At 44.1% G+C, this 13,304-nt stretch overlaps 1 protein-coding gene across 1 annotated transcript in view; it reads left to right on the top strand.

Moving 5' to 3' along the window:
- Window positions 1-1,235: 1,235 nt before the first annotated feature.
- Window positions 1,236-13,304, top strand: part of LOC6038014 (neither inactivation nor afterpotential protein C) — a 12,158-nt gene continuing 89 nt past the window's right edge. Inside the window, exons 1-13 of the mRNA XM_038254718.1 lie at window positions 1,236-1,460; window positions 7,804-8,168; window positions 8,225-8,528; window positions 8,585-8,865; window positions 8,928-9,203; window positions 9,257-9,645; window positions 9,762-10,310; window positions 10,365-10,515; window positions 10,577-11,588; window positions 11,645-11,889; window positions 11,941-12,302; window positions 12,356-12,749; window positions 12,801-13,304. The exon at window positions 12,801-13,304 is cut by the window's right edge and continues 89 nt beyond it. Coding sequence (XP_038110646.1) covers window positions 7,878-8,168; window positions 8,225-8,528; window positions 8,585-8,865; window positions 8,928-9,203; window positions 9,257-9,645; window positions 9,762-10,310; window positions 10,365-10,515; window positions 10,577-11,588; window positions 11,645-11,889; window positions 11,941-12,302; window positions 12,356-12,749; window positions 12,801-13,268 — 4,722 coding nt within the window. The 5' untranslated portion in view covers window positions 1,236-1,460; window positions 7,804-7,877 and the 3' untranslated portion in view covers window positions 13,269-13,304. The remainder of the gene's footprint in view (window positions 1,461-7,803; window positions 8,169-8,224; window positions 8,529-8,584; window positions 8,866-8,927; window positions 9,204-9,256; window positions 9,646-9,761; window positions 10,311-10,364; window positions 10,516-10,576; window positions 11,589-11,644; window positions 11,890-11,940; window positions 12,303-12,355; window positions 12,750-12,800) is intronic.

The following is a 13,304-nucleotide window of genomic DNA, read 5'->3' as shown; positions in this document are numbered from 1 at the left end:
CGACACCGAGGCGAAAATAGGATTACAATATCACATCGTGGCACCAAACAAAAAAAAAGTGAACAATACCCATGTGCTGCAATTGTGTGCCAAAAGGAGACAGTCCAGAAGCAAATGGACAATAATCTGATCATCGAATTACTCGCCTGATTGGAGCCGTTTAGGAGCCGTTTCCTTTTTAGTTTTTTTTGTGAGAATTTTATGATGATAGAGATAATGTTTCAACTATCTGTGCTGTGGAGAGTTCCGAAGCGTTTCGTTCGTTTTAGCAGGAAGGAATTTTACGGTAACTGACTTTTCGAGACTGTTTCTCTCTCTACGACTGGACAGCTGTTTGTTTGTCACTTTCCCAGGTTGAAAGTTGATTAGAAACGATTTTGCTCTCAAAAGGTTAGAATTACACTGTAAAGCCATAGATCCGACAAACTGGACGGTGATTGTCCTTGGAAAATTTAATCAGCATTTGTGTAGTGTTAAGCTTAAGTTAAGCCTATTACGAGAAGGGCGACCTTCACCTATGCAAACCTGGTCTAATGCCTGTGACTTCACTTGGCTTCACGTGTTTTGCCATCCACTGGAAATAGCACATGTGCTAACTTACGTTAAAAGTTGCCTGTTACCTCATGACATGTCTGACAAGGCTCGTTACTAACCCTCAAGTATTTTTTTAAATTTCCATTTACACTCAAACCCCGTTGGTTTGACACCAACTGTTGTCAAACGAACGGGGTCACTTTTTAGTTTGACACCCTTCTTACACGGAGTTCACACGCACTACTAAACGTTTGTTTTGATAGTGTGCGTGAGCGCCGTGTAAAAAGTGACAGTTCGTCACTTTTTAGTTTGACTTTGACCAACCAACGGGGTACAAACTAAAAAAGTGTCAAACGAAAAAGTGACCAACCACCCGGGGTTGAGTGTATTTTTATTTGTGGCAAATTGTCACTTTTCTCTGAATATGCGCTGAATATCATCAATTATAATGTTGATCATGGAAAATTAACAGAAAATGTTTATCAAATAACAATATCCTCCAATGGATATCCAACACCAATCCGACTCAAATTTCGGTCCCAATCGTGTGTCAGCCAGACAAGTTCGGCCATCGACCGGCCCGACGGCCCTGTTCGGGATACAATTCAATTAACGGAAAAACTTGCAAGGTTTCACCTCCACCGTTCGGGAAAATTCAGTTTTCCTGGCGAGCACTGCCGGGGGAAAACTTTCAGTTGCGGTTTTCTAGTTGGGCGGTTCGGATCGGAAGAATAGCGGGAAAGTGTTTGCGTGTGCGGACAGGTTTTTTTTTTCCAAAGAGTGGAAATTTTGCTGTGCTAAATTTTCCAGCTTCACCCGTGTGATGTGACGAGATTATGTGAGGAAAATTTAAACGAAGATTACCACATCAAAGCATCGATTGGATTACGGCAACTCATCGGAACAAATCTAGCAAACGAGCAGAAGTGAGTGGGCTTTTTGGCAAAGTTCAGTTAATTCAGACGGAAGTAATTTAATTAAACCAAACAAACTCAATAAGTGAAAAATTCAATTACGTTGACCTGTGAAATGCAACCGACTCTTCAAGTAATTTGAAGTTATTCCAACGGTCAAAAATTACAACAAAGTATTCATCCCCTTAGGAAGAAGGTGGCGCCAGTCTGGCAAGAGTCCAAACCAACCTCCAAAGTGCGAAAAATCGATCGACCAGTAACAGGATTAGAACCCGCCAAGTTACAGAAATCCAATCAACTAATGTTCAACTAGAAATCGACTGTCGGCTGTCGGTAGCTGAAGACGGGGAACGTTACAAAAAATCAAACCATCCACATTAACGACCCCCGGGTCTTTTGTGGTCTCTATTGCAAGTTTCTGCTCGAACCTAGGAGTCCGAAGGCTTGAATGGGGAGAGCACCCAAACCTCTTTTTACTCCAAGGAACCTTCCACCCCAGTGTTTGAACTGACGACCTTTGGATTGCGAGTCCAACCGCCGCCAGCGATTCCACCGGAGTAGGCTTGGTTTGGTGTGTTGTTTGTACTTATGGCATGGAGACGACTCCTACACCTGGAATGACTTAACGGCCTAACAACCAAGGCCGGGACTGACATTTTACTTCCTCATCCGATGGAAGGTGGGGAACGTTACGTGATCTGCAAAACTCCAAGTGAAATTGGGTTTGTCTTTTTCGCGGAAGAAGGAAGTTCTACGGAAGAGGTTTGTGGTGGAAAATGCTTGAAATGTAGCGCGCGGAAGGATTATCACGGTGGAATTGCGTAAATTGGTTGAGAAATTCGGGAAGTTCATTTTCAGTGGGATTAATTTAAAAACTATCCATAAATAAACAAATAAAACCCGTAAGTGAAAGTATAAGCAAATGTTACATCCAACAACTTTCTAAGAATACTGTAAATTATCAGGATACGAAGGTATTAATTAATGCTTCGGATAATCATTTCATTTCATATATTGGGTTGTTTTGACTTAACAAATCGAATCGAACAAATCCTTCAAATTCTATTTACCATCTAATAGGCTCCCAAATTTATTTTTGCAATCCTCCGACAAATTACACTATGAAATTTAAAGGCATTTTAGAATCAATGAGATTGTAGAGAAAAGCTTCCTGATCGATTTCCCTATAAGTATCTATTTTGGATCAATATAAGCAGAGATTACCAAATTTTGTTAAATATATATAAAGTTTCTTTCTCTAAAATTTCGGAATTTAATTCCCTTACGATGATAATATATTATTGAAAAATGAAAACTAAACATTATTTGGATGAAATTGTGATACCTCTTTTTTGAAATTTGTCCTGGAAACTATTCTCTATAATTTGATTGATTCTAAAACGTTTTTAAATCGACGTCGTCGTGCTATCATGTCGCACCCGCCATTTTGACGTTCCGAGAAAAACGCGTTTTATAAACAAAAACGAAAGCACGCAATGTAAACAATAACAAACACGTTTTGTTTGGCCGACCATTCTGTGCATTGTCCCGAAGTTTTGTTGAAGTTGGTTGCTGGAGTCCCGAGTTACAATTAAACATGTTTACGGTACTCTAACTTGTACGTGCGTCAAACGCATCCTGACCTGAAATCCCTTTGCCCTTTGTCGCACTTACATCAATTTTCTGGGAGTGACAAGATAGCACGACAGGATTGAAACTTCTTTTATATGTAAAGTGACAAAAATTTTCGTTGATATCGAATTTTGGGGATCTGTGAAGGTCAAAAGATGAGGCATTGTGAGCTGCACAAAATGACGTTCTTAACTCAATTTGGTCCAAAATGCACGTTCGACAAGTTAGCACGATGGCGATGAAATGACAGTTTTATATGGCAGAGGATTGAATTTTTTTTGAGAATCTTTTGGGTATTAAATAGCTTTTTTATGAAATTCTCTAAGTTTAGCAGTGTTTTATGCTTACATTTTAATCTGCTGCTATATTTTCATAACAAATTATGCAAAGAAAATATTTTACATCGATTTTCATCGGCTTTTCTGAAGAAACATCTTATAAAAGCAAAAAAAAAAATCTTCAAAGATTGCTCTTGGATCCTCAAAATGTTGGGAATGAGCCCTTCTTTCATTATGCCAACTATCATACTCGCCGATTTTTTTTATATACCGTCAGTGGGGGTGACATAAGGAGCGGCCGTGGCTGACTGGTCACGGTGTTCGCTTTGTAAGCGAATGGTCCTGGGTTCGATTCCCATCTGCTCCCAACGAGAAAGCATAGGAAATATAAATCTTGAAACTCTGAACATTAATGAAAAAAATCAAAGTCGCTCGAGTCGAGGTTCGATCCCCCGTCCTTTGGATTGGTTAGCAAAAATGCTAACCACTATGCCTTCGCGACTTGGTGAGCTATGACTGAAATTAGGAATACTGTTACTATCAACTATATACGCGCTGGGTCCTTGTCCATTTGACAAGGGTTCGGAAGTTCTAAATAACGTTTGAATCCGATTGGTCCAAACGTTCTTCAGGGCGGGGCTTGTCGATAATGCTGAAGTACCTCGCGCTCGCCAAGCCAGCGTAGAAATGGGTCACCGAAGCTCGGCAGAGCTAACACCTTCCAAATGCCTATGCGAGTTATTTGCATGTATAGAATGTAGATCTAAAAATACATGGAAACAACTCAATTTGTAAGAAGCGACCGCGTGGTCCCGTTTAGTTGGTTGCATACACACACACACACACACACACATACCGTCAGTGGGGGTGACATTGGGTCTGGGGGGTGAGATTGGATCAGTGTATTTTTACGGATTTTACCATTTCTCAGGTAATTCTCAATGAAACTAAATTCTGTTAAAAGGTTGTGCAAGGGACACCTAAAGATGACTTTGCTGAAAAATCTCGTTCCTAGAACAAATTCTGCCATTTTAGCAGCTGTCAAAAGTTGAAGTTCGTTTTTGGTCAAAAATCACCTGTCGAAAAATCTAGTTTTTAAAATTTTTATTGGAATTGATCCAAAAGTACACAAATGTTTGAAAATCTCTACTTCAAACGTTTTAGCACGTCAATACGATTCCCTCGAACAAGAAACACTGTTGGATGACTTGTTTTTACCATATCTTTATATTTTAGCAGCATTTAAGTTTTATTTGACCCAATGTCACCCCCTCTAAGGGGTGAGATTGGGTCCATTTTCAAGCGATTGCCATTTAAGGTAGAGTCCATCAAATTACACCATATTTTGGAAAAATGTTAGTAAACTATTTGAAAACAATTCTACGATAAAAGATTTTCGATGTTATTTAAATAGTTTTTGTTATTATGAAATTACGAGTGGTGCATCGTTTTTGGACCCATAGTCACGCTAACTGACGGTAAAAAACACACCGTTCCCAATACATCACCGCACTATGAGATTGCATATTCTACTATAAATTAAATGCAGAGTTTGGGCCATATTTGAACTCAAGGAGCGGCCGTGGCTGACTGGTTACGGTGTTCGCTTTGTATGCGAATGGTTCTGGGTTCGATGCCCATCTGCTCCCAACGAGAAAGTTAAGAACACATAAATTTGAAATGATGAATATGAACGAAAAATCAAAGTCGCTCGAGGCGGGGTTCGATCCTCCGTCCATTGGATTGGTAAGCAAAAGTGCTAACCACTAGGCCATGACGACTTGGTGAACTTGGACTGGAATTAGGAATACTGTTACAGAGAGCGAGTTGTGGCGCTATAACCACGGCAAATAGTGTCCAGGGCATTCATGGAAATACAATGTCCCATCCCAGAGGGTCCCGGAGTACCAAACCTTCTTAGCATGGTGCTCCCAACGAATACAACCGAAATCTCGGAGCGTATGGTGGTGTGTCCCCACGCTTCTTCCTCCCCTGTCGATTCAGAATTGTGTTGTTGTTCGAACACTCAGTGCTCAAACTCAACCCAATTACGAGTCATCTCTGCGATACGGCTTTACGCAGTAGGCCTGGCCGCTTTAACGCTTGTGTTGTTTCAATGCATTCCGATGCAATGGCACACTACAAATGTTAATAAATGACAAGAAGAGTGCTAGGCGTCATCTAACCTAAGGCACTCTCCAGGATCCCTTCGAAAGATTGGCTGCGCTAGGGTCTGATTAGATTAGATTAGATTAGAGTTTGGGCCATATTTGAACTCAACGACAAAACATAAGATTCTCTATAGTAAAATTTTTGCGAAGTCTTTGAGTCTGGACTGCAATTCTGGATTTTTTTGGAATGGACCAATAAATCAAATTTCCAGTTTTTGCTTTTTGGGTGTTTTTGAAACCGCCTTGAGTCAAGGGTATAAAAAACACCCAAAAAGCAAAAACAGAAAATTGGGTTTATTGGACTTGCAAAAAAAAATATTGAAATTGTTCCATACAATTCTGGACATTTTTAACTTGGTGGATTTGCCTTAGTTTCTTTTTTTCAATTGAAAAATTACTTGGAAATCGAAAGTATGAACAACTTTTTCGTTATTTACAAATATCGGTTAAATTGAAGCTTAAAAAATCTAGTTTTTTTTCTAAAAAAACGAAACTTTCTAAAAAAAAACCGTAACAAATGTATGTTTAAAAAATCAAAAATAATTTTATTCAAAATAACTAACACAAATAAAGATAATATTCGTGAAAATATCGTTTGTTTATTTATGTTTCTTCGAAATAACCGGTGAATTGATTATTTTTGTCAGTGAGGCAAGCTTGCCAAAAATTTCGGGATAAGAGAAGAGAAATTAATAAAAATTGAATTAAAAAACTATATTTCAACATTTCATTAAAAACAAGTATTATTAATCACATTTTACGCCAATGGGACCATCCTTAAACCACGTGGACACTTTTTTGGGAATCTGTGTTTTGGGAAATAAAAAAAATAATATTTAAAAATGATTTTAGATGAGTGTTTTTTATTCTATTAAAATTATTTAAAAAAATAGAGAAAATCATGTGTACCAGTAACTAGAGTGAATCGGAACTACAGTCTGAATTTGGAGACAATAGTCTTAATTATTACAGTGCTTTTTAGAGCATTTCATAGCATCAATTGTGTTGTCAATAATAAAAGAATAATAAACCAAAACACAATATTAAAATAATGTACAAAAACTAAACATAAACAGCTGTTCTTATTCAACCGATGTAATCCGATGCACTCCAGAAAGGTACCATTATAGTACCTTTTTCAGGAATATTCTCACACTCTACTTTAAAAAAAATGTCAAAAAAATATTGAGGCGTTTATGATCAAATCAGGGCACTTTTTGAAGACCTAGAGCCGGACTCGAAGATGGAGTCGACATATTTCTAGAAGTTAGTAACCGGCAATCAAATTTGCTTTAAATAGTGATAATCACTTATTTTAACAATATGATCCGTAAGAACACTTAAAACATAGAATTCAGTAGAGGTCATCCAAATCCAAAACCTGTTTTTTTCTGAACCAAAAACCTCTCTCGTAATTTTATTTAAAGCTTTTGATTTTTTTTTTGTATGGTAATAAACAAATTGAAAAAAGAACTGAGTTTTAACTGACGTTTAATGCTTATGTAATTTAGATAATTATAAAATATTCAATCCGTACTTTTATATTGAATGATTTATCTGTGATTTTGGTTATCTTTTTCTCAATACAAGTTTTCTTAAAAATAAATAAACTAAAATGACATTATCAACATCATAAACAATTCATGCAAAAAAATACCGTTAAGATATGCACTATACTTCGCAAACACCTAAACCACAGACAAAACACCCATTTTCGCCACTAAAAAACTTCTCTACCAATCGATCGAATCCACTTCGATCCCCAACAGATATCCCCGCAAAAACAGCCCAAGAATTCCACCTCGACCTGTGCGCGCGCTCGCGCCAATCCAATTATTGATTAAACAGTTCGTGGTTAACCTCGGAATACCTTCTCGCGCAGTCCCCACAGCCAGCAGAGTGGCATCTCAAGTTACGCATCGCGGCTCGTACAAGGCAAACACGTGACGAATGTTTGCAGCCCCAGTTGGGTGTTGAGCAATTAGCTTTGATTGACCACAACTTCAGCTGGGATGAAAATGGCATTCGCACGATCCGATCCCAGTGGACGGATTTGAGCTGGGGAGATTCTTTGTCCCAAAGTGTGTCATTACATGGGTAAAGGGTTGGAAAAAGGGCATCATCGATTACAGCCCTCGCGAGTCACGACCTTTTCCGTGGAAATGCTCGCTGATGGAGCGTGAAAATCTGTTTGGTTGTGGTTGATCTGGGCGAAATAATTAATTTAATTGAGTCACCGGAAGCTACAGCAGCATGTCTTTTGTCTTGTTGCAGATATCATCGCTGGAGCCAATTAGTAGCGGCAAGTGTTGCATGGAACGCGAGTGACACCGTAGGACGATACCAGGATGTCCCACTTTAGAATCGATTCGCTGCCCGATCCGGAGAATCGCTATGAGCTCGGCGAACTGCTTGGGGCTGGAGTGTGCGCCAGGGTGTACAAGGCGGTGGACACCAAGGCCAGCAACAAGACGGTGGCGATCAAGATTCAAAAGTACGAGGCGGATCTCAAGTCGGTGATCCAGGAAGAGTTCCGGATTCTGCGTGATTACTCGAAGCATCCGAATCTGCTGGAGTTTTACGGTGTCTACCGGAAGAAGGTTCCCGGAGAGGCCGACGAGATCTGGTTTGTGCTGGAGGTAAGACTTTGTGGTATAATTAGGTGGAACTGTTGAAAATATCGATTTTCCCTCAGTACTGCGAAAATGGTCCGGTGGTGGACGTGATCCGCAAGATACAGGTCACCAATCGGCGAGTTAGCGAGGAGCAGATCGCGTACATCTTGCGGGAAACGGCTAAGGCGCTGATCTACCTGCACGAGAACCACATAATCCATCGCGATGTTCGGGGTCACAACATCCTGCTGACCAGGGACGGTGAGGTTAAGCTGTGCGATTTTGGTCTTTCGAGGGATATAAAGTCAACGCTGGGAAAGCGGGGCACTTGCATCGGATCACCGTGCTGGATGGCCCCGGAGATCATCACCAGCGGAAAGAATGGTAGGTATCTTTTTTAACAACTTTTCACAGAATTGAAATTGGTCTATCATCTCCAGACAACGAAGTCTACGACAACCGTTCGGACGTGTGGGCGCTGGGAATTACGGCGATCGAACTGGGCGATGGCAAGCCTCCGTTTCACGAGATGCACCCAACGCGGATCATGTTCCAGATCGTGCGTAATCCACCGCCGACGTTGTATCGACCGGCCAACTGGACCCAGAACTACAACGACTTTATCAACGAGTGTCTGGAGAAGAATCCGGACCATCGACCCTTTTCGATGGAGATCATCGAGCATCCGTTCCTGACGGAACTGCCCGAGAATGATTACCATGTAAGTTGTTGGTACATCTGAAGATTCAAAGTGAGAGTTCTACCTCTCAAATTCCGTTATAGATCGGTCAAGAGCTGCGAATGCTCGCCGAATCGGTTCAAGATGTGCTGCTGATCCACAAGGACGAAATGAAGTTCATGAAGGGGGCACTTAAGGGACCGGATAACAAGACGGAAAAGATGCACGTTGAAGATCTTGCCGCGCTCGAGACCCTCTCTGAGGAGACAATCTTGGACGAGCTGATCCAGCGGTACAAGAGTGGATCGACCTACACGTTCGTGGGCGATGTGCTGCTATCGATGAACCCGAACACGGAGATGCCGGATTTGCCGAGAGGGGTGAGTTGAGCTATGATTTCTAGAAGCCCCTTATTGATTGATTCTTCCTACAGTTCCACTCAAAGTACAACTGCAAATCCCGGTCGGACAACTCGCCGCACATCTTCGCCATCGCCGATAGCGCCTACCAGGACATGTTGCACCACGAAGAACCGCAGCACATCATCATGTCCGGTGAGAGCTACTCCGGCAAGACCACGAACGCCAAGCTGTGCATGAAGCACCTGGCTTATCTGGGTGAGGGCAACTCCGGAGTAGCCCAGAAGATCCAGTCCGGGTACAAGGTTCTGTCGGCGTTGGTAAACGCCGGAACTCCGCTGAACTCGGACTCTACCCGGGCAATCGTGCAGACGCAGATGACGTTCGGATCAACGGGGAAGCTATCCGGTGCCATTTTCTGGGTCTATCTGCTCGAAAAACTTCGAATCTCATCCACCAACATGTAAGTTCCTCTTAGTCGAGCAGTTTTCGAAGCTAAAAGTCAAGACTCGAACCACACCGTTACCAACGTACTAGATCAAACCGTTACCAAGCGTTTCTCTCTCCCACCCCGGACAGGAACCAATCCAACTTTCATATATTCTACTACTTCTACGACGCGATGGAGGCCGAGCAACGGCTGCGTGACTTCTCGCTGGAACGTGGCCGTAACTACCGTTACCTGCGTATCCCGGAGTCTACCGCGGGAACCAAGCTCAAGTACGTTCGGGACGACATCCAGGGCAACGTAACGGCATTCCACGATTTCGAGCAGTTACTGCTCGGACTAGAAATCTCGCCCGAACTGGTCGAAACGTTCTACAGGACGTTGGCGTCCGTTCTGCTGCTGGGAGAGGTTCGCTTCCGGGACAACGACGGGGTTACCGAGCTGGAGGATTACGAAGTGGTTGGCAAGGTGGCCAACTTGTTGAAGCTGGACGAGAAAAAGTTCCAGTGGGCGCTGCTGAACTATTGCGTCATCATTAGAGGTTCTGCGGAGAGGAGACGCCACTCGGCGGACGAGGCACGTGACGCGAGGGATGTGCTGGCGGCTACGATCTACACCCGGCTGGTGGATTGGCTGGTTAATACCATTAATCATAAGATGTCGTTTGGAAGGGCTATATTGTAAGTGGTGTTTGAAATGTTTGAGACCAAGTTCTTGAAAATTATCATTTTCAGCGGTGACAACCACTCCATCACCATCACTGATCACTTTGGATTTGAGTGCTTCCACCGGAATCACATTGATCAGCTGGTGGTGAACTCGCTCAACGAGCAGATGCAGTATCTGTACAATCAACGTAACTTCGTTTATGAGATGCTCGAACAGGTTTGAAACTAATCTAATCGGAGATTCCAGACTTGAACTCAATGTTTTGAAATTCTAATAGGAAGAAGAACAAATCCCAGTTGTCCAACTGCATTTCTACGATAACAAACTAGCTGTAGATCATCTGATGAACAAACCTAAGGGTATCTTCAGCTTCATTGACGACGCCAGTCGAGGTCGGCATGGTCAAAACTACATCATCGACTCCGTTCACACCAACAACAGTCCGTTCATCAAGCGGGCCAGCGCCAGTGAGTTCAGTGTGGCTCATTACACTGGACGGATAACCTACGACGCCAGGGATATGGCCGACAAGAATCGGGACTTTATCCCACCGGAGATGATCGAAACGCTGAGAAACTCCACGGAGGACATGGTGAAGATCTTGTTTTCGAACCCTCTTTCGAAAACGGGAAATTTGACGATGGCCGCCGAAGAAACGCTGGGAGTTCACACGCAAAAGTCGAACAAGAAGAAGCGCTGGGGAGCGGCGCTCGTTGCGGAAAAGTGCAAGGTCAAAAAGATGATGAACACGCTGTCCCGAGGTCAGTACTCGCAGGTGCACAAGATGCGTACGATCGCTAATGTGTACCGTGCGACCAGTCTGGAGTTGATCCGCTCGTTGGCGATCGGACCGAACAGCGGAGGAACGCACTTTGTGCGCTGCATTCGGTCCGATCTGGAGTATCAAGCGAACGGCCTGTCCAAGGAGATGATACGGCAGCAGGTTCGTGCGATGGCGGTTTTGGACACGGCCAAGGCTCGCCAGAAGGGCTTCTCGCACCGGATTCCGTTCCAAGAGTTCATTCGGCGGTACCAGTTCTTGGCGTTTGACTTTGACGAGAATGTTGACTTGACGCGGGATAACTGCCGACTGCTGTTGATTCGCTTAAAGTTGGAGGGTTGGGTTATTGGGAAGACCAAGGTGTTTTTGAAGTATTACAACGTGGAGTATCTGTCGCATCTGTACGAGACGCAAGTCAAGAAGATCATCAAGGTGCAGTCCATGATGCGAGCGTTCCTGGCTAAGCGGGTCATTGCGTCCAAGCTGAAGAGCATCCATCGAGAGTCTAGTAAGATCGTAGGTTTATACTGAATCCTCAGATGTTAATTGCACATCTTCTCTCAGTTCGCAAGCGCCAAATCCAGGACAATCCGGAACAGGCCGCTACCAAGATCCAGACCGCATTCCGGGGCCACATGGCTCGAAAGAAGTACCGGCCGCTGATCAACGATCGCACCGGAAAATTGGACGACGAAACGGCCGAGTTCATGAAGCCGTTTGCGTACCGCTGGCGGAAGAAGTCGATGTACCAGATTCTGTTGATGTACCGTGCGGCACGCTACCAGGATCTGGTCAACTTTAGCCAACAGGTACTCATTGCAGTCTTCACTGCAATCATTCGACTAACCAAACTCTTACAGGTCCACATCTACAACCAACGCTTCGTGGCGGGCACCACCACCTGCAGCAACTGCATCATGACGGAGAAGATTGACGCGTCGCAGAAGAACCGTGCCCTGCTGGGTCCGGTAAAGCCTTCGGTTTGGAAGCTGCGCTTCCGAATGGACGAGATTCCGTTCTTCGACACGACCTACATGTGCGACCCGTCGTCTGTTTCGTACATGTATACCGGTAACGACTCCGACACCGAAGACTGGGACGCTCCGCTGCGCCGCAGGAAGAACGTCTCGTCGGAGATTACCAAAGCGGTCCAGCGCAACTCGGAAGACAATGGGATCGCGAACGAGCCGTTCCACCGGGATCCGAGTCTTCCGATCAAGAGGTGAGACCAAGTTGATTTGTTAATTACTTCTTCTAATCAATCCGTTGTTCCAGATTATCCCCAGGAAGAACCGTCGACTACCAACCTCGTCGTTCCTCCCCGATCGCTTCCCCGGTCAAAATGTCCTCCGTGTATACACCGGTTCCGTACGCTCGCCAAAGCATCGACGACATCCGTAACAAGTTCAGTGCCCCAGGGTCGGACGAAGTGCTGCCAAAGGTTGCCGTGTACAAGAAACGCCAAGCGCCACGGGCTCCAGGAGACTCATTGGAGAAGGAACCGTCTCCCCCCAGCGATCGTGAAATCAACAAGAGCTACAAGAAGCGGCCAGCCCCGCAACCGGCGGCCGTCAGATCGGACTATGGCTACGAAACCAAGGTGACCCCGACCAAGATCAATCCCATTCGCGAGATGCAAATGATTGGCAAGAAGAACACCGTGGACGAGGTTAGTGTAATTGACGAATTATTCAGAGACCTTGACGAGCCTCAATTTCAGAACGACAATTCGGACGACGAACCGCCGTTCAACTTCCAAGGGATGCTCCGCAAGACCAACTACAACCGGGCGTCGATGAAGCGCACTCCGAACGACAGCCGGATGTCCGTGTCGAACTTTGACTTTGACGACTTCAACAACAACAACAACAACAACAACGGAAATTCGTTTGAAAAGTTCAACCGCTCGGAAGGAAACGTGGTCTACCAGAGCAATAGACCCAAGTCTTGCCAGGGCATCCAGGCGAACGATTCCGCGGCAGGAGCCACCGCGTTGCAACGCAAACATTCGCTGTCCCACGATGCGATGATGTTCAAGGAGTCGGCTGAGCCAACCGACGAAGATGGAGCTCGAGCTGGACCATCGCGTAGCCATTCGGTGTCACCGTTTGACGAGAACAGGAACAACTACGTCCACCAGGAGATTGCTCCGGGGATCATTATTGAGGGGTACTGTGAGGACATTTAAGTTCGACGTTGAGATGGGTGGGGGTGATTATTAAAT

This window comes from Culex quinquefasciatus, chromosome 2 (assembly GCF_015732765.1).
Source record: "Culex quinquefasciatus strain JHB chromosome 2, VPISU_Cqui_1.0_pri_paternal, whole genome shotgun sequence".
NCBI classification, from domain to species: Eukaryota; Metazoa; Arthropoda; class Insecta; order Diptera; family Culicidae; genus Culex; species Culex quinquefasciatus.
Note: the sequence above shows the minus strand (reverse complement) of the source record. Positions and strands in the feature narration are given on the sequence as shown.